The sequence below is a fragment of the Corvus moneduloides genome, chromosome 7, assembly GCF_009650955.1.
Source record: "Corvus moneduloides isolate bCorMon1 chromosome 7, bCorMon1.pri, whole genome shotgun sequence".
Taxonomy (NCBI): domain Eukaryota; kingdom Metazoa; phylum Chordata; class Aves; order Passeriformes; family Corvidae; genus Corvus; species Corvus moneduloides.
In genome coordinates this window covers 23,968,711-23,988,955 of record NC_045482.1, presented here as the reverse complement: position 1 = coordinate 23,988,955, position 20,245 = coordinate 23,968,711, and the positions used below count along the sequence as shown (strand labels likewise).

The 20,245-nt window shown below is 58.7% G+C and overlaps 2 protein-coding genes across 5 annotated transcripts; one reads left to right on the top strand and one right to left on the bottom strand.

Moving 5' to 3' along the window:
* The first annotated feature begins 1,406 nt into the window (after nucleotides 1-1,406).
* On the top strand, nucleotides 1,407-9,994 carry PLCD4 (phospholipase C delta 4). Of its 3 annotated transcripts, XM_032114313.1 has the most exons (15): nucleotides 1,407-2,953; nucleotides 3,303-3,461; nucleotides 3,923-4,151; nucleotides 4,375-4,504; nucleotides 5,015-5,246; nucleotides 5,629-5,830; nucleotides 6,095-6,239; nucleotides 6,647-6,799; nucleotides 7,158-7,298; nucleotides 7,658-7,814; nucleotides 8,155-8,271; nucleotides 8,526-8,704; nucleotides 8,868-9,003; nucleotides 9,077-9,226; nucleotides 9,354-9,994. In XM_032114313.1, exons 1-15 carry the CDS (start codon nucleotides 2,929-2,931, stop codon nucleotides 9,458-9,460), a joined length of 2,262 nt encoding a protein of 753 aa, XP_031970204.1. In that variant the 5' UTR covers nucleotides 1,407-2,928; the 3' UTR covers nucleotides 9,461-9,994. The 3 variants fall into 3 exon arrangements, with proteins under 3 accessions (XP_031970204.1, XP_031970203.1, XP_031970202.1); XM_032114312.1 differs by having other exon boundaries at nucleotides 2,901-3,461; nucleotides 5,087-5,246; XM_032114311.1 differs by having other exon boundaries at nucleotides 2,901-3,461.
* A 143-nt stretch (nucleotides 9,995-10,137) lies between these two features.
* ZNF142 (zinc finger protein 142) lies at nucleotides 10,138-20,233 on the bottom strand. 2 transcript variants are annotated; one of them, XM_032114302.1, is made up of 9 exons: nucleotides 20,118-20,233; nucleotides 19,340-19,667; nucleotides 18,162-18,800; nucleotides 17,653-17,916; nucleotides 16,382-17,194; nucleotides 15,974-16,151; nucleotides 12,110-15,335; nucleotides 11,112-11,217; nucleotides 10,138-10,752 (listed from the first exon to the last, which is right to left on the bottom strand). In XM_032114302.1, the coding sequence occupies exons 2-9, from the start codon at nucleotides 19,620-19,622 to the stop codon at nucleotides 10,253-10,255; spliced, it is 6,009 nt and encodes a 2,002-aa protein (XP_031970193.1). In that variant the 5' UTR covers nucleotides 19,623-19,667; nucleotides 20,118-20,233; the 3' UTR covers nucleotides 10,138-10,252. The 2 variants fall into 2 exon arrangements, with proteins under 2 accessions (XP_031970193.1, XP_031970194.1); XM_032114303.1 differs by having other exon boundaries at nucleotides 17,653-17,913.
* Nucleotides 20,234-20,245: the final 12 nt, after the last annotated feature.

Sequence of the window (20,245 nt, the reverse complement as noted above, 5' to 3'; positions counted from 1 at the left end):
ACCCCGCCGGCCCCTCCACTGCCTTCTTTACCCGTCACCCCCCCCTCCTCCCCCGCCTCGGGAGTGGCGTGACCTTAATCCGAAGCGACCTTGAGAGAGGCTGCGGGGCGTGCGGGGGCCGGGGGCGTCCCGCGGCGGCGGGGGCCGGGGGAGGGCTCGCCGCCCAGGCGCTGCCGAGGGGCGGGCAGCCCCGGCTCCGTGCGGCCGCCGGCGGTGGAGCGGAGCGGAGCGGCAACGGAGAGCGGGTAAGGGGCTGGGCGTCCGGTCCTCCGCGGGCAGCCGGGCGTCCTGCGGAGGGGAGGGGGCGGCGGCGGGTACGGGGCTGCGACCTCCAGGCTCTGGGACCCCCCAGGCTCTGGGACCCCCTGTCTCGGGCTGCGCTGCCCCGGAGCGGCTGCACTGTTGGGGTGGCGCGGGGCGGGAGGAGAAGTGCCAGCGATTTTGTGTCCTTTGCCATAAGGTGTGATTTGCCCCCTGAACCCCAAATCCCTTGGGGTTTGCCGCTCCATCCCGGAGCCCCTTGTCTGTTCCTCGCCTCGCTTCCAAGCCCTTCTGCCCCCGTCAGACACGGGCAGTTTGTAAGCACAGCGGGGCAGCAAGGTGTGGGGTGCCTGAAGGGGGGTGAGGGGATCATCCCTCCCTGTGCTGGCACGGTCACCCGTAAGGTGGCATTTTATTCTGCCGGGGGACTCCACACTGGAACGGCTGGGGACCGCTCACACTCGCTGGCCCTCCAGCTCTGCTGGGGCCTGTCACCATCAGGAGAGACGCTGCAATGGCTCAGAGTGTGCTGGGGTAGCTGGGGATGTTTCTGGCAGCAGGCAGCTGCCCTGCGGGAAACTCTCGGGTTGGGTTTCTCCACACCCTGGCTCTCATCCCGCTTGGCTCAAGAATGTAACTCAGACTGGGGCAAGGGAGCCTGCATGGGGCCAGGCTGTGAGGGGCTCGTGGCATCCCTCACATAACAGGAGAGAGCAGAAGAGATGTGTCCTTGCATCCACATGCCCTTCCTTGTGCTTCCTTGGGCTTTCTTGGGCTGGAAGGGATCATCCCTTCTTTGCTGCGTTTGTGGGGAGGGCACTGCTCCATGGTTGGGACTGGGCATGCTTGGGCCGTGCTGGGAGCCTGGAGGGGCTGGCACTGGGCGAGAAGTTTAGCTCCAAACTCAGTGTGGTAATGGGCCCAAGGGCTGCAAGCTGCTCCCTTGCACACTGCCACCTTGTACACATGCATGGCAGGGTGCCAAGAGGACAGAACTGTTGGTGGCACTGAGCCCATCTCTGTCCCAGTCCTGCATGTCTCCCTGCTTCTCCAGCCCTGGTGCCTCTTCCTCCACCCCAGCTTCCCTAAGACATGCCCATCTCTCTGATCTGCTGCGGCACAGGGGCTGCAGGGCAGGTGAGCACCTGGAGCTGTGGCTCTGCGAAGTGGCTGTGCCAGGCTGGGTGCTGCTGGAAAGCAGGAGGGTGCAGGCGGATGGGTGACTGGGGTTGTCCCCCCTGGTTCCCTGAGGGCCATGGGGTGCAGGGGCTGAGAGCGCACTGCAGGGGATGGATGTGGGACGCTCCTGGAGCTGTGCTGGCCAGCATCAGGGCACCAACTCTGCAGGGCACAAGAGGAGTGCTGGGCTACTCCCTGTTTTTGGGTGAGGGCACTCCAAGTCCTGGGCCAGTGGGTCAGCGCCCTGTGGGTTGGATGTGGGGGGATACAGGCACTACAGCAAGTCCTTGCAGTCTGAACCTTGCAAGAAACATCCGTGTTGGGAAGGCACAGCCCCAGCACTGGGCACTACTAGGAAGGATTTGGGATGGCACCCCAGCTACTCCATGTCTCCAGCAACATGTGAGGTCCCCAAGAGTGGACAGGTGGTCCCTATGTGGCCTGGGGACAGCCAAACAGCCACAGCTTGCCCCACAACTAGGATGTCTCCCAAGAGCAGGGCTACAGCCCTGGCCAGTGCTGTTCTGCCCTGCTGAGGCACACTGAGCAGGGGATGGCTGCTGTCTGGCCCAAGAGCCCACAAGGGTCTGGCAGTCGGGCTTGGCAGCTGCCTGCACGCTGACAGCACCAGCTATTCCCAGCCCTGCCTCACCGGTGCCTGTGCTGAGTCAGGGGCCTAGGGCACGGCTGCTACCCCTGCACCCTGGCACAGAGCCCTTTGCTCTCAGGGACCCTGGGTCCCCTCCTGCACCCAAATCCCAGCCCACCAGCTGTGGCATCCGCTCCTTGAGGGCCCAGCTCCAGCACCGGGCTGACAAGTGCATCCAGTGATTTGTCAGAGTAATTAAAGTCTCAACAGCCTAATCAAGGTCTTATTGTCCAGTAGTATTTATAGTCCCACTCACTGCAGCGTGCTCCCTGTACAGCTGCGGGTGCAGTCACTGCCTGGGGTGCTGGTATTCCCTGGGGAGAAGAGGCTGTGGGAGCTGAGGGTCATTGCTCTGTGTCCCCTTCCTTGCTATCACAGCTGCGCCTCTCCCTTACTTTCAAATTTGCTGGTTGGGGTGGTTTCCTAGGTGGTGGAGGCTATTCTTGGGCACCACCAGAGCAGTTTTTCCTGGTTTCAGGGGCTGCTTCTTACCTGGGAGCAGCAGGGCTCTGGTACCCACTGGGCTGTGGGGCGTCAGCGCTGGCAAGTTTTTCTGTTTTCCACCAACACCTTTTGAGCTCCGGCTTCCCGGTAACACAGATTAATATTTCATGAGTATGGCAGTGTGAACTCGACACTTAAGGAATGCAATGACCCAGCAGGAGACAGACATAGGTGCGCTCAGATGCGGGCAGGGGCACACACACCTCGCACACACATGGGTACAGCTGGAGCCCACTCGGCGGGACCTGGGCACAGCATGAGGGTCTGACCTTGCTTCCCCCAGCCACCCTCTCTCTTCCCTCCCCAGCAGCTGCCAGCGTGGAGAAGGCAGAGCTATGGCATCGCTGCTGTGCAACACCCGTGAGTGCCCCAGCGGAGGATGGGTGCAGGGCAGGGCATTGGGCCATCTGGATTTATGCCAAGCCAAATCTGGCTTCTGGGTTGAGCTCACCTTGCTGCACTCAGAAGCATACCTACCCCACCATGGCCATTGGGATTTGGGCTTGGAAGCGCCCAGGGTGGATGGGAGGGGTTGATGGGGAATTACCTTGTGCAACTCTTCTGGTGAAGGGAGTTTGTTTCTGGTTCGTCTCTCCTCCCTCACGGGTTGAGGGACCTTGTGGGATCCCGGAGGTGAGAGAAAGAAAAGTACCAGGGTGCAGTGCCTGGATACCCCCACCCTCCGTGATGCAGCCCATGCTGCCCCCAGGCATCCAGCTCACAGACACGCTGGAGCAGATGCAGCAGGGGACCCTGATGCGCAAAGTCAAGTCCAAGAGCTGGAAGAAGCAGCGTTACTTCAAGCTGCAGGAAGACTGCATGACCATCTGGTACCAGTCCAAGAGGACAGGCAAAACTGAGTCTGCCTGTGAGTACCAGCTGCTCTGTGTTGCCCGAGAGGCCGTCAGTAGGTTTCAGAGTGAACAGGGATGTGAAGGTACGGAGATTCTTGGGCCATGCTTGCTAAGGGTGCTGGGGCATTGAAGAAAGGCTCTTCATGTGAGATCTCTTCTCACCCACATGTCTCCATGAAACATCCTGCCCCCAGCAGGACCCATGGGTCAAAAGGGCTGAGTAGAAATTGCAGCTGATACAAACGGAACCTCTGGAATTCCAGTGCAGGAATAAGCAGACAAAGGGGCAGATGGATGACTGGCTGACTTGATAGCTCAATGGTTAATGGATAGATTACTAGCTCAGTGGGTGGATGGATGGATGGATGGATGGAGTGGAAGAAGGGATGACTGGAAGGATAGATGTCTGTGGGCAGGGCCCCTTCCCCTGTGGTCCTTGTCCCCTACAGACAGGCCTCCCCTCCCTCTGCCCCAGTCTCCATCAGCGATGTGGAGACGGTGCGGGAAGGGCACCAGTCGGAGGTGCTGCAGAGCGTGGCCGAGGAGTTCCCCCCTGAGCGCTGCTTCACCATTGTCTTCTACGGCCGTCGTGGCAACCTGGACCTCATTGCTGGCTCGGCAGAGGAGGCACAGTGCTGGGTCCAGGGCCTGCGTCAGCTCATTGAGGTGGCCACCACCATGGACCAAAGGGAGAAGATAGACCAATATCCTTCCTGAGAGCATCACTCTACCCCCCACACTCATTGCTGATCATTCCCCAGGCCCTGCATCTTCTGCCTTGCCCCAGCATGTGTGTAGCTATTCTGGATCTCACCATCTGCATCAGTGTAGGGCACAGGAAAAGGAAAAGATGCGCTCTGATACTCCCCAGCCCCATTTCTCATAGCCAAGGTCCTTTCCCTTAACATTTGCCCTGGTTTCTCGCACATGGATTCGTGACTGGTTCCAGAAGGCTGACAAGAATAAAGATGGGCGCATGAACTTCAAGGAGGTGCAGCATCTCCTGAAGATGATGAACGTGGACATGAACGAGGATCATGCCCTGCGGCTCTTCCAGGTAACCACAGCACCTGAGAGTCTGGAGGGGCTGGAGAGAGACTGGAAGGGCTGGAACAAGCTGTACAACACCTCCTTGCAAAAGGACCTGATCACTTTCTTCCACCCACCCATCCACCCATCCATGCATCCAGCCATCCACCCATCGACCCAGCCAGCCAGCCAACTACCTGTTTACCCAAACAAACACACATTTGTTCATTTATTTGTTAAACTAACCAGCCAAGGCAGCTCTTCCCCCCCATTCCTTTGTCCATCCAGCTGCTTATCTGTCTACCAAGCTAACCAGCCATCTGTTTTTTTATCCCTCCCTCCCTCCCATCCATCCATCCATCCATCCACCTAACCAGCCCTCCATCTGCCCATTCATCCATTCCAACATTGATCAATGCCTGCCTCTGCCACTGGCATGGGGGACTCTGTTTGGGGCGGGAGAATTCCCTCACAGCACCTTCCGTGGCCAAGACACCCCGTTTTGCCCCATCTGGGTGCTGAGGGAGCTCCTTTGCAGGATGCTGACAAGTCAGAGTCGGGGACACTGGAAGGGGAGGAATTTGTACTCTTCTACAAGTCTCTCACGCAGCGTGAGGAGGTGCTGAGCCTCTTCCAGGAATTCTCTGAGGATGGAAAGAAGCTGACGCTGCTGGAGCTGGTGGATTTCCTACGGCAAGAGCAGCTGGAGGATGAGGGCACAGAGGAGCTGGCCATGGAGCTCATTGACAAGTATGAACCATCGGAGACAGGTGAGAGCTGGCTCAGACATCATCTGTACTCTGCATGGGGGCAAGGAGGGGTCACAGGCTCACAGCCCCATGGCAGGAGCATTCCCAGCCCCATCCTGCTGTGAGTGGGCACAAGAAGAAGACTCACCAAGGTGTGATCTGGGTGCAGTTCTGCTTTATTTGGTCCGTTCCTGGGCCTTTTTTGTGTAGAAGGTTGACCAGCCATGGTGTGCAAGGTCCAGCTTTGGGGTCCACTGCCCACCTTTCCCCGTGGCATGTCTTTCTGTGCCCCAGACTCTGGCATCAGTTTGGGGATTCCAGGAGCCACTAGCAGCCCTGTTTGCCCCCATTCTGCCTCTTCCATGTCCCCTGGCTGTTGCTGAGCCTCCCCCTGTGCCTGCAGCCCGGGCTCGCCATGTGCTGAGTGCTGATGGGTTCCTCATGTACCTCTGCTCCCCGGAGGGCTCCATCTTCAACCCCCAGCACCGGGCGCTGTGGCAGGACATGAGCCAGCCACTCTGCCACTACTTCATCTCCTCCTCCCACAACACCTACCTGATAGAGGATCAGATTCGGGGCCAGAGCAGCATCGAGGGCTACATCAGGTAAAGGGACTGCTCCCTTCCAGCTGCCCTCCAACACCCTCCCACCTCAGTGTCATGTCCTCAGCAGCTCCATAGGGTAAACCCCAGAAGCTCCTTTGCTCCTCTGTGGTGCACTCCTCTGGCCTTGCCCTGCATGCAGCAGCATCCCCACCCTTGGTGGGTGTCCCCTGGTCCCTTAGGGGTGACACCCACGGGCAGAGGGGAGGGCAGGGAGCTGGTGCCCTGGCTGAGTGCAGGGTTCCAGGGGTGACAACCCACCCCCAGGGCTCTGAAACGGGGCTGCCGGTGCCTGGAGGTGGATTGCTGGGACGGGCCAAATGGGGAGCCCATGGTGTACCACGGCCACACCTTCACCTCCAAGATCCCCTTCCGGGAGGTGGTGAGCACCCTGGGGAAGTACGCCTTCAAGGTAAGGCACCCTTCCCCAGGTGCTGGTGGTCGTGGGTGGTCCTCAGTGGGTGGGGATGCATGGTAGTGGTGGGTCCCTGGAGGGGGAGTGGTGCTGAGGCTCACACACCTGGTGATGCAGCCGGACTGGTCACACTGCGGGAGAGGAGGGCGGCTGTGTCACTTCCTGGGGACAGCCTGCACTGTGCTGTGCCAGGGGATGGGTGCTCATGCAGACAAGGTCTGTTGGGGGTGCAGGGGTGAGATGGGATGTGGGGGGTACTGGGGGATTGGAGGGGTATGAAGGTCTCAGGGGACAAACAGACACAAGTGGCTCCATCCTGGCACTGATCATGCATGGATGAAGCCCTTGTGAGAGCTCACCAGCCCCACCAAGGCTGATCTCCAGCTGTGCATGTTGCTCCTCAGACCTCGGACTACCCAGTGATCCTGTCCCTGGAGAACCACTGCAGCATGGAGCAGCAGGAGGTCCTGGCCCAGCAGCTCAAGGACATCCTGGGGGAACAGCTCCTCACCACTACCATTGATGGGCATGTCCCCACCCAGCTCCCATCCCCAGAGGTAGGGACAGAGCACAGCTGTGCAGGGCATCTCTGTCCTGCCTTGAGAGTGTGCTAAGGAAGTGGATCTGCTGTTCAGAGAATAGGCCAACCTGTTCCAGCATTGTCCTGCTCCACTGGAGGATTTGAGGACCCTGGGGGTGGGTGTCCTCATGTTCACAGAGGTGCAAAGGCTGTCCCCAGGGTTGTCTCCCCATGCCCTGCAGAATCAGAGAGCAGGGCAAAACGCTCCTACCCCATCCCCTCCTGAGTGCTGAAGTGATCTGGTCATGCTGGCCTCCAGCAGTTCAGGATCCCAGGGGACATGGCCATGGAAGCACTGAGTAGCCCAAGGTGCTTCTCTATCCCCAACCCCACAGGAGCTGAAGCACAAGATCTTGCTGAAGGGCAAGAAGATTGGGCGGCTGGAGGACACCCTGGATGGGCCAGGGGATGAGGCGCCCGATGTGTCTGACAATGACAATGGGGCAGAGGCAGAGGAGGAGAAGCGGAGGGCAAAGGTAAGTGGCCCAGGCTGGGGACCAGCTGAGACCACTGAGTCCCTGGACACAGGTATGAGCTGTGGTGACATCCTACTGCATAGAGGGGAGACAGAGACTGCAGAGACATCACCAGGCAGGGAGGACAGCCCTTTCTGCCTCTGGCCATGCCAGCTCCCTCCTTGTTGTGGTGGCAACATATTGGAGGTCCCCTGCTTGCTCTGTTCCTGCCAGGAAGGCTGCTCATAGTAGGGATGCTGCCATCCACCAGCACACCTCTGGCTGCTCTTGCCTGCCCTGGCTCTACAGGCCCTGGCCTGGCTGAGTGCTGGTGGGTGGTGCTCCCATCAGGGGGGACCCAACATGGCTCTGCCTTGCAGAAGGACAAGGAGAGCCTGGCACAAGCATTGTCCGACTGTATCATCTACTGCAAGAACGTGCCCTTCCGGGGCTTCCAGGAGGCCCGCAGCCATTCCCGGCCCTCTGAGATCTCCTCCCTCTCTGAAGCCAAGGCCAGGAAGCTCATCCGGGATGAAGGTGAGATTAAGGGGGCAGTGGCACCGGGTGACTGGGACAGAGTAGAGGGGGCCAATGGCTTCCTCGTGGGTAGTGTCAAAGCCCTCCCTTTCTGGGAGAAACAGGGTTCAGTGGGGCTGTACTGTGGGGTTTGGCTCTGGTAGGTGATGAGGTTATTGGCTTACAAAACAAGGCAGGACACCTGGATTCCTGAGCAGGGAGAGGGATGAGAATTGGTGGGTGGGTGCGCAGGTGGATGGATGGATGGATGGATGGATGGATGGATGGATGGGCAGCACATGTGGGTGGCTGTGCAGGCCAGAGAATGAACCCACAAGTGGCTCTCATGCTCTATCCCTAGGAAATGAGTTTGTTCGCCACAATGCCTGGCAGCTGACACGCATCTACCCCAGCGGGATGCGGACTGACTCCTCCAACTACAGCCCCCAGGAGATGTGGAATGTGGGGTGCCAGATCGGTATGGCCGGGGTGCAACAGGGCTGTGGGCTGTGCCAAATGCCACCATCAACACCTGTGTTAATGCCAGCTACAACCCTATCCGGAGCCAGGTCAGGTTGCTGGCTCTTGTGCTGCCCTGGGGGGGTCCAGGAACTAGTGCCTTATTCCCCTATGCAACCCCACATCTCTCTAGGTATGGGGACAGGCTGGTTTTCTGCTCAAAGCAGTGTCTCCAAGCTGTTCTGAACCCTTTTCCCTGCCACCTCCCTCCAGTGGCCTTGAACTTCCAGACAGCCGGCACGGAGATGGACCTGTGTGATGGGCTCTTCAGCCAGAACGGCTGCTGTGGCTACGTGCTCAAACCACCCTTCATGAGGGATGAGGAGACTCTCTTCAACCCTAGTGACCCCAGCAGCCGGGAAGGCCCTGGCCCCATCACCCTGACAATCCAGGTACAGGGTTGTGGACAGACCCTGGGGAAGCCATGATAGTGTGCTGGGGCTCTCATGGTCCCAGACAGATGGGGACACTGTTGGGCAGTGTGGAGCCAAGTAGCCTCACAACAGATAGATTTGGCTGCTCCCCAGCTCAGGGGGTTCATGCTCCTTCCTGCAGGTAATCAGTGGGCAGCAGCTGCCCAAAGTGGCCAACAGCAAGGAGGGAGCCATCATTGACCCACTGGTGCGTGTGGAGATCTACGGGGTCCCCGCGGACCAGGCGCACCAGCAGACCAAGTACATCGAGAACAATGGTGAGACCCACAGTGGTACCAGGCACAGTCCCTGCTGTCCTTCACTCTCTCAGCACCTGCTCTCTCTTCCCAGGGTTTAACCCCCGCTGGGATGAGACACTGCAGTTTCAGCTCCACGTGCCAGAGCTGGCCCTCATCCGCTTTGTGGTGGAGGATTATGACAAGACTTCCAGGAATGATTTCGTGGGTCAGTTCACCCTAGCCTTTGCCAACATCAAACCCGGTGAGTGGCTGCTGCTCAGTGGTTTTGGGCACCCAGGACAGCCCTGCAGGCATGTCTGGGGCTCAGTTGAGTACTAGAGAGGAGGGCGGGACTCCAGCTGGCCAGAACCTTGCTGTCCTTCCTGCAGGATATCGCCACATCCATCTCCTCTCAAAGGATGGCACCAGCATCCCACCCTCTTCGCTCTTTGTCCATATATGCATCACCAAACCACCTGGTCCTGAGCAGGACTGAGCTCATGGGGTGAGCAGCACCCAGATGGAAGCCATAGAGCCAGCTCCAAGCAGCTGGGGCCATAGAGCCAACCACCTTGCCCTCTTGTTGAGCTGTTTCTGTCATCCCTGTGTCATTGTTGCTGCTGTGACTCCTTCTGCAGTAGCCTCCAAGGGCTGGTAAAAGCACTGACCTCCCCTTTCCAGGTTCAGGTTGCTGCTGCCCATGCATGAGTGTGGGGTCTACACCAGTGCAGCTCCCTGCACCCTCCACAGGCATCCTGCCCTGGCCCACGGTCACAGCTTGACTGTGGGAAGGAGAAGAGATGGTGTGTGGCCCAGCTCTGCTGCAGGGGCTGGTCCCCCTCCAGCCAGGGGAGCAAGGCTGGAGCCGAGCAAACCCTAGGGCTGGGCACAGCTGGGAGTAAAGTTGGTCCTCACTGCCCCCTAACCCTGCAGAACCCCATCACATCCCTTGGCCCCTAGAGCCCCAAATTAACCCTCGTCCCATCCTTTCTCTGTAAGCAACCTAATAAATTGTTCAGTGACAAACAGGTCCGGGTCTGGGTGCAGCAGTGCTGGGGAGAGAGGGGGAGCTGAGCTTGGGTTTGTGCTCTCTTTCTCTGTGGGTACCTGGCCCACTGTTCACACAGGGGTTCCAAGCAGCCCAAATAAATGGTATTAAAAGGAACTGAGGGATTCCTTTTATATAGTTGTGTATTTTACAACCCATATACATATATGCCTGTACACACACATACATCTCTGCAGCAGGCCTGTGCCACCAGCACCTTAAAGCAGTTGGGATTCAGCCTCACTGTGGCGTGCCATCCTTCTCCACAGGGCACCCTCCTTCTTGCTCCATCCTGGGGGGCCCCTTGGCCTGGCTCTCCCTCTGCACAGTGTGTAAGTGGACAGTGTGAGTGCTGGGGTCCTTTCCCACCCCCTGGCTAGGGTCGACAGCCGCGTGCTCAGGGTGATGCCGCTGGATGTGTTTGATGACCTGGAACTTCTGCTTGGCCTTGTAGGGGCAGTAGCGGCAGAAGAAGGGGTGCTCGTTGGTGTGCGTCAGGTAGTGGTGGCGCAGGCCAGCTGCCCAGCGGAAAGCCCGCCCGCAGGCGTTGCACACATAGGGCTTCTCCTCACTGTGCTTCTTCAGGTGAGTCTTGAGGAGAAAGCGGGTCTTGAAGGCTTTGCCACACTGCTCACAGATGAAGGAACGGGCTTCCTGGTGCCGTGTTTCCTTATGCACCCGCAGGGCATCCGCACGGTTGGTGCAGTACTCACACTCATCGCAGCAGTATGGCTTCAGGCCTGTGGCAACAGGGAAGGGGATGGCACCGGGATAGGGGCACAGTGCTCCCCAGTCCACGGGTCTCACCATCCCTATAACAGAGCATCAGTCCCCAGGGACTTCCCCCCACATCCCATTTTGTTAGCAGGCACACCAAGATCCCCATTTCCAAGGCTCCAAACAGTGCCTAGGGTCTGTGCCACCCAAACTTCCCTCCCACCTGAGAGCACTGCCCCCACCCCATTAGCACAGGATGATGTGCTGCCCCCTAAATGTCCTCCTCCATCACCAGCTGGGCCACTGGCAGAAAGAGAAGCATGGAGCAGCCCCAACACCCTCCCTGGTGCTCGACAGCCTGTCCTCAGTGGGCAGCACTCACCTGTGTGCTTTGTCATGTGGTACTTGAGCTGGTTCACCCACTTGCATTTGTAGCCACAGTCAGGGCAGAGGTATTTCCGCTCCTCCTTGTGGATCCGCATGTGATACTGGGCAGGAGGATAGGGTCAGGATGAGACCATGTCCCCTGCCCTGGGGATGTGCAGGGCTCTGGGGTGGCAATGAGAGGCTCAAAGACAGCTCTGACATCTCCAGCTGCATGGGACAAGGAGGGCTGTGTGCTTGCTTGGCAGGCTATGGGCAAGGGGGATCCACAGCAGGGTGAGGATGAGATGCCTGTACTGTTGAGCTGCTCTGTCCCAGCCTGTGGATGGCACAGGCTTTGTTCCCCAGTTTGGTATGTAAGGCAGAGTCAGGTTAAAAACCCAGCCCAACAGAGCTGAGCACATTGCACAGCCTCACCCAGGTGGCCCCAGGGAGCTCCAGCTCAACCTGGCCATTAAAAAAGTCAATACTTCTTTTAGCAAAACCAGACTATTTTTCCCTCCATTACCCTATGCCTCCATCACCCACGCATTTCCTTTTCCAGGAAAAGCCCTTTACCACACATCAGGATGCTAATCACCTACAAAAACGAGGGCAGGGTCATGCTCTGCTTGCAAGAAAGCTGGAGGTTTCCCTGCACCGTCTGACTGGCACCACAGAGCATGCCGAAGCCAGCAAGCAGCCAAACTTGACTTTGAATGGTGCAAGCTGCACCCAGAGAAAGTCAAAGATGTCAGTAAGAAAAGTGAACACAGACTGCTGCCCACCTTCTTGCTTTGTTAAAAGTCTCCCTCGCCCTTAAACTGCAACGGCAGAGAAGAAATGTATTGTACTGACATGACTTTTATGTGCTTGTCTCCTATTTCTGTTCAGTATGAGCCACTGAACACAGAGGATAAAACCTCCCCTTGGGAACTTCTTCCCCAAAGCCCTGTGGCTGGATGCCCCTCAAGCCACGCAGACGCAACAGGATACATTCCCAAGCAGAGCTCTTACCTTGAGACGTGAGGGGTCGGCGCAGGCATATTTACAGAGGTGGCACTTGTAGGGCTTCTCTCCAGTGTGGATACGGATGTGCCACGTGATTTTTTGCCTGTTCTTGGTGGTGTACTCACAGTCCGAGCACTTGTACACGCGGGTGCCCCCATGGCCCTTCATGTGCTGGTCAAACACAAGCTGGTGCTGGCAGGCAAAGTCGCAGAAGGGGCAGTGCAGGGGTTTGTCCTGGGGGGCAGCTGGCTCGTGGCTCTCCATGTAATGCCGCACCAGCTGCTGCCGCTCCTTGGCTGCAAAGCTGCACAGCTCACAGCGGTGGCTGAAATGCTGCGTCTTGTGCTCCTCCAGTGCCTCCCGGGTGGCGAAGGTCTCCTTGCAGGTGCTGCACTCCAGGTGTGGGTGCTGCTTCTGCACGTGGCACTTGAGCGTGGCCTCACTGTGACACACAAAGTCGCAGCGTGGGCAGCTGTAGGAAACCTTTTCCTCATGCCGCCGCAGGACGTGCTGCTTGAGGGCCGTCTCAGAACTGAAGCGAGCCTCACAGCGGGAGCAGCCGAAGTTGAGCTCACCATGGTGGCAGCTGTTAACGTGGCGGGTGATGTCATTCTGCAGGTAGCTGCTGTAGTCACAGAGCGGGCAGAAGTGGGTGGGTGTCTTCTCATGCACCCGCAGGCGGTGGATGCGCAGCTTGGAGTTGGTGCCGAAGGTCTGGCTGCAGATGCTGCAGGAGATGCGCCCCACGCCAGTGTGCAGGGACTGGTGGGCCTCCAGGCGGTAGCGTCGCGTGGTGCTGAACTCGCAGTAGCGGCACTTGTGCGGCTTCACCCCCTCGTGCTTGATGCGGACATGCTGCCGCAGGCACCGGGCCTGCTTGCAGGTGAACTCGCACTGGCGGCACTGCAGCTGTGGCCGCTTGCTGTAGTGCTTGCGGTGCAGCCTGCGGTGCAGCCGCAGGGCTTTGGCCACCTTGGAGGTGAAGGGGCAGGAGGTGCAACGAAACTCGCCCAGAGTCACGCAGCCCCTCTTCTTGTGCGTCTTCATGGCCCGTTCCTGGTGGCAGGTGAAGGGGCAAGTGGGGCAGGAGAAACGCCTCCTCTTGGGCAGGGTGGCTTTTGGTGGGGCTGCATCCAGTGGGAGCTCGCTGGGCTGGCCTTTCTCAACACTGGGTGGGTCCCCCTCAGGGAGTTCGGTCCTTTGGGGTTCGTCCTCCTTGGGATGCATGATGTGCTTTTCAGCACAGTGGCTCTTGAGTGCCCGCCGGGAGCGGAAGGCCTCAGGGCACAGGGAGCACCAGAACTGCTCCAGGTTCCGGCAGCCATCCTCCACATGAGAGGTGATGGTGGTGACACGGGAGCACACAAAGGAGCAGGCATTGCAGTGCAGCTTCCCTCCCTCCAGTCGGTATTTCTCTGAGGGCTTCCCAGGCTGGGAGGCACCAGCAGCTCCACCTGGCTCAGTACCTCCCCCTTGCCGGGGAGGCTCTTCTGCCATCTCTGTGCTGTCAACCAGCAGGGATTTCTCAGAGGCATGACAGCCCAATGTCTGTGCCCCAGCCAAAGGACTGCCTCCTGCTTGTGTTTTATCAGGCAGCAGTTCAGCTTCCCAAGGGCTCTCAGTATGCCTGGACTCCTCTGAGCCTCCCTTCTCGCTCTCTGCCATTTCTGTACCATTATCACCAGGCTGGTGAGCAGGTTGGCACAGTCCAGGTGCCTCCTGACTGGTTGGTTTGAGGATCTTGTTCTTCAGGAGAACTGGGCACTTCTTCAGGAGGTGGGTGTTGAGTCCCCTCTGCTGTTTAAAGCTGGCGCCACACTCACGGCACACAAGCGGGGCCCGGCGGCTCTGGCAGCTGGCTTTGGAGTGCAGGGACATGGATTTCTCCTTCCGTGTGATGTACGAGCACTTCTCGCACTTGAAGACCTGGCTCTCCGACTGCACCACCAGCATCTGCACCCTGCCCTCCAGCACCAGCGTCTCTGCCTGCTCCTTGTCCTGCTTCCGCAGAGCCTTCAGCACTGACTCCGAGCCGCCCCTGGCATTGTCACCAGAGGTGGTGACATCCTCTGGGACAGGCAGGCGGCCCTGTTCACGTGTCTTCAGCATGCTGAGCCAGGCCTCTGGCAGCTTGGCTTGGCTGGTCTCTCTCAGCTCCGTGTCTGCCACCAACTTATGGTGGTCTGAGCATGACCCCTCAAGGTGGCCCATGTCCTCCTTTAGGGCATCTTTTCCCTGGTTGTCTCCTGCCGCTACACTGCCCTTCACCACTTTGTCTTCCTGTACATTTACCTCCTCTTCCTCAAAGTCTGGGATGTCTTCAAGTGTATTGCCACTGTCCTCCAAGCCAAGGCCATCCTGGGAGCCCAGCATCTCATAGGCTGCGGGAGGCTCCTTGCAGGACAGCATTTCCACACTCTCTGGCTGGGTCACACAGGCTCCTCCAGTCAAGTTCTCCAGGAGAGGGTCAGACGAGACATTCAGTGCCTCCAAGTGCAAGGTGCAGCTCTCTGCCACATCTTCAGAAACAGTGAGCTCAGTAGAGCCTGTGGCAGCATTTCCTTGCAGGCAGTCATCTTCCAGGGCATTGCCAGCAATAGGACAGCTCTGCTCCCCCTCGCCCACACCTCTCTCTGCCTCACTGCTGCTCTCTGGTGGAGCAGCATCCTGCTCAAGGAGGGGCACCACGAACACTTGCTGGTAGCCCTCTTCTCCCTGAGACTCTGCTTGGGATGGCTTCTCCTTTATCCACTGCTCCTTGCCAGTGAGGGAGGAACTGGCATCCACATGCAGGGCTGCACCGAGCTCATAGCCAAAGAGTGCCTCAGATGAGCTGATCTCCAGCTCCTTGCTGGCGTAATTTTCCAGCCAGTCCTTGTCACCAGGAACATAGCCATGAATCTTGCGCTTGTGGAAGAAGAGGCTGGTGTTACTGAAGGTGCAGTATGAACACAGGGCACAGCGAAACTCCTTCTGCTTGGTGTGCTTGCAGTTCTCATGGTTCAGCAGCGCCTGCTTGTACTTGGTCTGGTAGGTGCAGTACTGGCACTGGAAGACAGGCACCTGGTAGTTCTGCGAGTGCTTCGTCTGCATGTGCTTCTGCAGCTCGTACTTGCGCTTGCAGGCGAAGCCGCACACCTCGCAGATCAGACTTTTACCCTGGTGCCGCAGCTTGTGGCTGCTCAGCTGGTCAGCACGGTGACACCGGTATGAGCACTGGTTACACTGGTATCTGTGGGGACAAGCAGAACTGGTCAGGCAGCACAAGGAACTGGGGCAGGCTGAGCTTAGTCAGGTGTGCTGAGCTCTCTTTCCCCACCCCAGACAAATGGGGAAGGGGTATTGTTCGATTTTCCAGATCTGACCTTTGCCATCCAGACAGCTCTTACCACAGGCCATTCCTCCCTACTACAGCCCTTGGCACTGCTGGTTCTTTACACCCCCAGCCTGGGGACTGGAGATAGATTACCTGAGTAATCCATACAGTGACCATGTCAGACACACATATTCTCACATGTGCACACCAACAGCACTTCCAGCATCCCTGGAGGAAGGCTAGACCCAAATGAGGTGATAATTTGGCAGTCCTGAACAGGCCTTGACCCACAAACAACAGCAGAGCCATGAACCCAAGCTCAGAGTTGCACCTCTGAGGTAATACACCTCCTTGGTGGCATAGAGACAACAAAAATAGCTTTGCCTCCACAGCACCATGCTGCAAGTTCAAAGACCACATTTCTTATGCACCGGACAGAGCAGGCCAGACATGAGAAAGTCTGGCACACAATGCAGCCAGGAGAAGCAGACCCCTAGAGCAGGATCTGGGGAGCCTTGACTATGCTGCCAGGCCAGTGGAGCAGGGGGTCTTACCGGAGATCTCCAGTGTGCTTGCGCATGTGGACGTTCAGGTAATGCTTCCACTTGGTGATGTACCCGCACTCGGTGCACATGAAGTTCTTGTCATTGGAGTGGGTCAGCATGTGTTTGGACAGGTAGCTCACATCCCGGCACGTGAAGTCGCAGAGCTCACACTTGTGAGGTTTCTCTCCTACATGCAACACACAAATGCCTTCAGCATGACAGCCAGATAAAGCAACACGGCAGAGAAACCAGCTCAGCAGGGAGCATGCAACAACTTCAGCCAAGTGATCCTGAGGTGGCAAAGCTGGTGGTGGGACCCAGGAGCCCTAACTCAGCCCTCTCTACCCACCCAGGGCCAGGACAAGACACCTTCCCCATCCCAGTTCAGCTTTTGGGACCCCTACAGGGGACACCCACCAGTGTGCAACAGCATGTGCCGGATGAGCACCCGCTTGTGCGCGGTGGCAAAGGCACACTCAGTGCACTTGTGGATCTTCTCGTTGGCATGCATCTTGCCCACGTGGTCGTGAAACTCCACAGGGTTGAAAGTGGCATAGGGGCAGAAGCTGCACTGGAGCTGCTCACTGCCCGGGTGCCCCTGCTTCTTGTGCTTGCGGAAAACGTGCTTGTTGGAGCAGATGAAGTCGCACTGCTGGCAGTGGAAGGCGTAGTGGGTTTTCCGGTGAGCCTCCATGGCCTCAGCCGTGCCGAAGAGCAGCGAGCAGGCATGGTACTTGCACTCCACCGCCTTGATGCCATGAGCATCCTTGAGGTGACGGACAAACTCCTTCCGGTCCTCTGTGCAGTAGTCGCAGTCCCCGTGGAAGCAGCTCAGCCTCTTGGGTTCGGCTTTGTGAGTCTTCAAGTGCTCCTTGAGGGCCTGGCTGAGTCGAAACTTCTCCTCACAGACGGGGCAGGAGTAAACATCGGAGTAGAAGTTGGAGATGTCCTCGTGCATGCTGGCCATGTGGCGGTTGAGGGCGTTCTTCTCCACTGAGCTGTAGTGGCAGAGTGGGCAGCGATGAGCCTTCTCGCCCGTTTCCCGCATCATGTGGATTTTCAGCTTGCTTTTGCTGGTGAAGTACTTGTGGCAGTTGGGGCACTGCAGGCTGGGGTCAGGGAAGTGCAGGTGGAGGTGCTCTACCAGGTGCGTCCGCTTCTTGAAACACCGCTTGCATTCGGGGCACATGTGGGTTTTGTAGAGGTACTCGGAGCCTTCTGCAACATCTCCTGGGGGAACAGAGGAGGGGGAGCAGTTAACAGGGAAAAGATGGAGAGCACAGGTGGGTGTTCTGTCCCTGATCCAGTTGTGCCACAGTGAGGGTTTATACATGTGCAGTCACACAGCCACCACCTACTCAAGAGGGACTGTCCCCACCCCAAGCCACCAGCACACTTCAGGTGAGCTCTTTCCAGCTCAACACTGGCAAAGCGCAGCCTACATCAGGCCTGCCCACGTGCCCCTGGTCCCCAAAGCCAGGCAGACCTTTGCCTAAACCTGGCAGCATGTGTGAACAGGAAAAGAAGGGACATATTTGCTTGGGCAGAGGTTGGGGGAACAAGTGCACTGGTACATGCAGGAGATATGAGGTCACCCATCAGCCTGGGCCACATTTCCCTGCCAGCCCTGAGGATGTGGTGCTTGTTCACAAAGCCTGACCACGTCTTAGTAGGGCCCCACATCCTACCTTTGAAGTGCTGTGCCTGTGGCACTCCAACTTTCTTGGGAGCTGTCTTCCCATTCTCTTTGGCCTCAGCTTCGCAGAGGCTCTCTCCATCCTCCTCTGGTGATTCATCCCCACTGCTGTCGGAGTCCTCTTCTCCAGCTGATGCTTTCTGCCCCTTCAAGAAGTTGTCCCCAGTACCCTCAGGCTTTGCTGGCCTGGCTTCTACTGCGCTGGCTTTCCACCCAGGGTGGCAATTACCTGCCTCCTCCTGCCCTTCTGATGCTGCTTCAGTGGGGAAAGACAAGAGATCATCACATTCCAGGCAAGAGGAAGCCACCCCCACACACATGCAGAAAATCTACCTGGCTGAGATGGAGAGCACAAACATTGCTGCAGGGAGGCAGGAATGCAGAGTTCCCAACCCTCCAGCACCGCAGCTTCACCCCCCACTCCTCCAGTTGTAACTGGGATGCACAGACAAAGCCAGCCTCTGCAGCACCCACAGGCCCCAACCCCCCACCCAGCTATACCTGATGGCAGGACGCAGCACTGGTCGAGGCCGTGGGGGTCTGAACTTGGGGGGTCGCCTGTTGCGGGCATCTCAGAGGGGGACTCTATGGTGTGACCCTTCCTGTGCTGCCAGAAGAGCTTAGCATTGGCCGTGATGAAGTCGCAGTGGCCACAGTGGAAGGGGAAGTGTGTCCGGTGGTGCTGTTCCATGGCCTGGCGGCTGGGGAAGAGCAGCGGACAGGCCCGGCAGGCGCAGGACACGGGGGACGCCCCGTGCAGGTGGCGCAAGTGGCTGCGCAGTTGCTTGCGGTCCTCTGTGGTGAAGCGGCAGCCCCTCTCGGGACAGGACAGGGCTCCCAACGGGGCACGGTGGGTCTTGAAGTGCTCCTTGAGTTGGCCAGGCTGCACAAATGCCTCCCGGCAGACGGGGCACAGCAGGCACTCGGAAGCAGAGCTCTCCTGTGTGCTGGCTCTGGGCAGCTCTGAGCCCACAGGGTCAGTCTGGCCCTCGCTGGCAGAAGCCAACAGTGCCCCTGGGAGTTCCAGGTGCTCTGGGGGGAGAAGCAGCAGGCACTGGTGCTGGGACAGCAGGGAGGCCTCTGAGAAGCTCTGGCCACACCTCTCGCAGAAGTACAGTTCCACCACTTTGACCAGAACCTCTGCAGAGAGCAAGGGATGAGTGTTAGAAACAGCTTTTGCCAGGCCCAGAGCTTGGGACTGGTGGTTCAGTTCCAGCTCTGGACAAGGAGAATAAACCCCTATTGCCACAAATTACAGTTTGGGAACCACATCTCCCATAAGAGGGGAATACCACCACCCAGGTGACCACGATAACCAGTTCTGTCCCTTTGCACCTTGGAGGCATACAGAAATGAGAGGCTGGTCTGGCCCCATTCCTATTAGGATGCACCCACACCAGATCCACGTGCGAAGCATGCTGGGGGGCAGCAGCCCAGGTGGAGATCTCTGTCTGGTCCCTACCAACAGCCTGGAACGACCCTCTCATGCAGCATGCAACTCCCACAGCCACTCTCCCCATCCACACACCCAGCTGGTGCCAGGTCTGTGCCCAGTGGTGGCACCAGACTCATGATGCAGGGTCAGAGATCTGAGGGCACCTGGGACAGGGACCCTGGCCAGACCTTTCTCCCTCTGCTGAATACAGTGGGGCCCATTCTGCGCTCCCTGCATCCCATACCTGTGGCACTAGCCGCGTTGCTCAGTGTCACATTGCCAGCCACTGCCTCAATGAATATTTCCACATTGCTTCCTTCAGAGTGAGCCCCTTCCCCAGGCATCGATGCCTCTGCCAGCAGCAAGTCCTGGCTGGCAGCCAGCGGGGGTGTCCCAGCCAGACCAGTGCTGGCCACACCAGGGCTTCCCACGGCTCCCACCTCTCCTGGTGTGGGCAAGAGCAGCTCCGAGCACAGGGACTCCATCTCCCTGCTGGCACCCTCTGATACAGTCACTGCTGCACTCATTGCCACCAGGCACTGCCTTGGTGCTGGGCTGGATGACCTCTCAGTCTGAAACAGAAGAAAGCACTTTAAATGAGGGACATCCCAGGGCCCAAGAGGATTTTGGGGAGCAGCCTGTGGTGCCAGGCTGAAGGCAGGGTATCTCAGTGCTGACTCCTTCCTGCTGTGCCTCAAGCAGGCCGCTGGCAAAGCCCTCTGTCACGGGGGAGACAAGAACGCAAGGACACCTGTGCCCTCTCCCTCAGCCCAACACCGCGGGCTTGCTCCCTGGGTCCAGCTGGGCCGAGCCCCGAGCCCACCCTCAGAGCTATGCCCAGTCTCCAGCCAGCAGGTGCCTCCACGAGTCCCGCCCGGCCAGGTCCCCCCCCAGCCCCTCGCCCTTCACCCCGGGCTGTTCCCAGCCCCCCCAGCCCCTCATCCCAGGCAGTTCCCAGCCCTCCCAGCCACTCACTCCTCGCCCCGATCTGTCCCTGGCATCCCCAGTCTCTCGCCCCTTACCCTGGGCTGTCGCCAGGGTCCCCTCAGCCCGGGCTGTCCCCGCCGCTCCGGGTCCCCCTGCCCCGGCACATCTCGGTGGCGGTGTCGGGCGGCGAGAGCGCCGCCCTTTGTGCCTCTCGCGCAGCCGC

Bases quoted from the DNA above. Each gene is read 5' to 3' on its own strand.
- PLCD4 (XM_032114311.1), top strand. From the start codon at position 3,077: ATGGCCATTGGGATTTGGGCTTGGAAGCGCCCAGGGTGGATGGGAGGG. The intron at 3,462-3,922 runs GTGAGTACCAGC...CCTCTGCCCCAG, and splicing joins AGGCAAAACTGAGTCTGCCT to TCTCCATCAGCGATGTGGAG. The intron at 9,004-9,076 runs GTGAGACCCACA...CTCTCTTCCCAG, and splicing joins CAAGTACATCGAGAACAATG to GGTTTAACCCCCGCTGGGAT.
- ZNF142 (XM_032114302.1), bottom strand. From the start codon at position 19,622: ATGAGTGCAGCAGTGACTGTATCAGAGGGTGCCAGCAGGGAGATGGAG. The intron at 18,801-19,339 runs GTATGGGATGCA...TGCTCTCTGCAG, and splicing joins CAACGCGGCTAGTGCCACAG to AGGTTCTGGTCAAAGTGGTG. The intron at 10,753-11,111 runs GTGAGTGCTGCC...CTGTTGCCACAG, and splicing joins CCACATGACAAAGCACACAG to GCCTGAAGCCATACTGCTGC.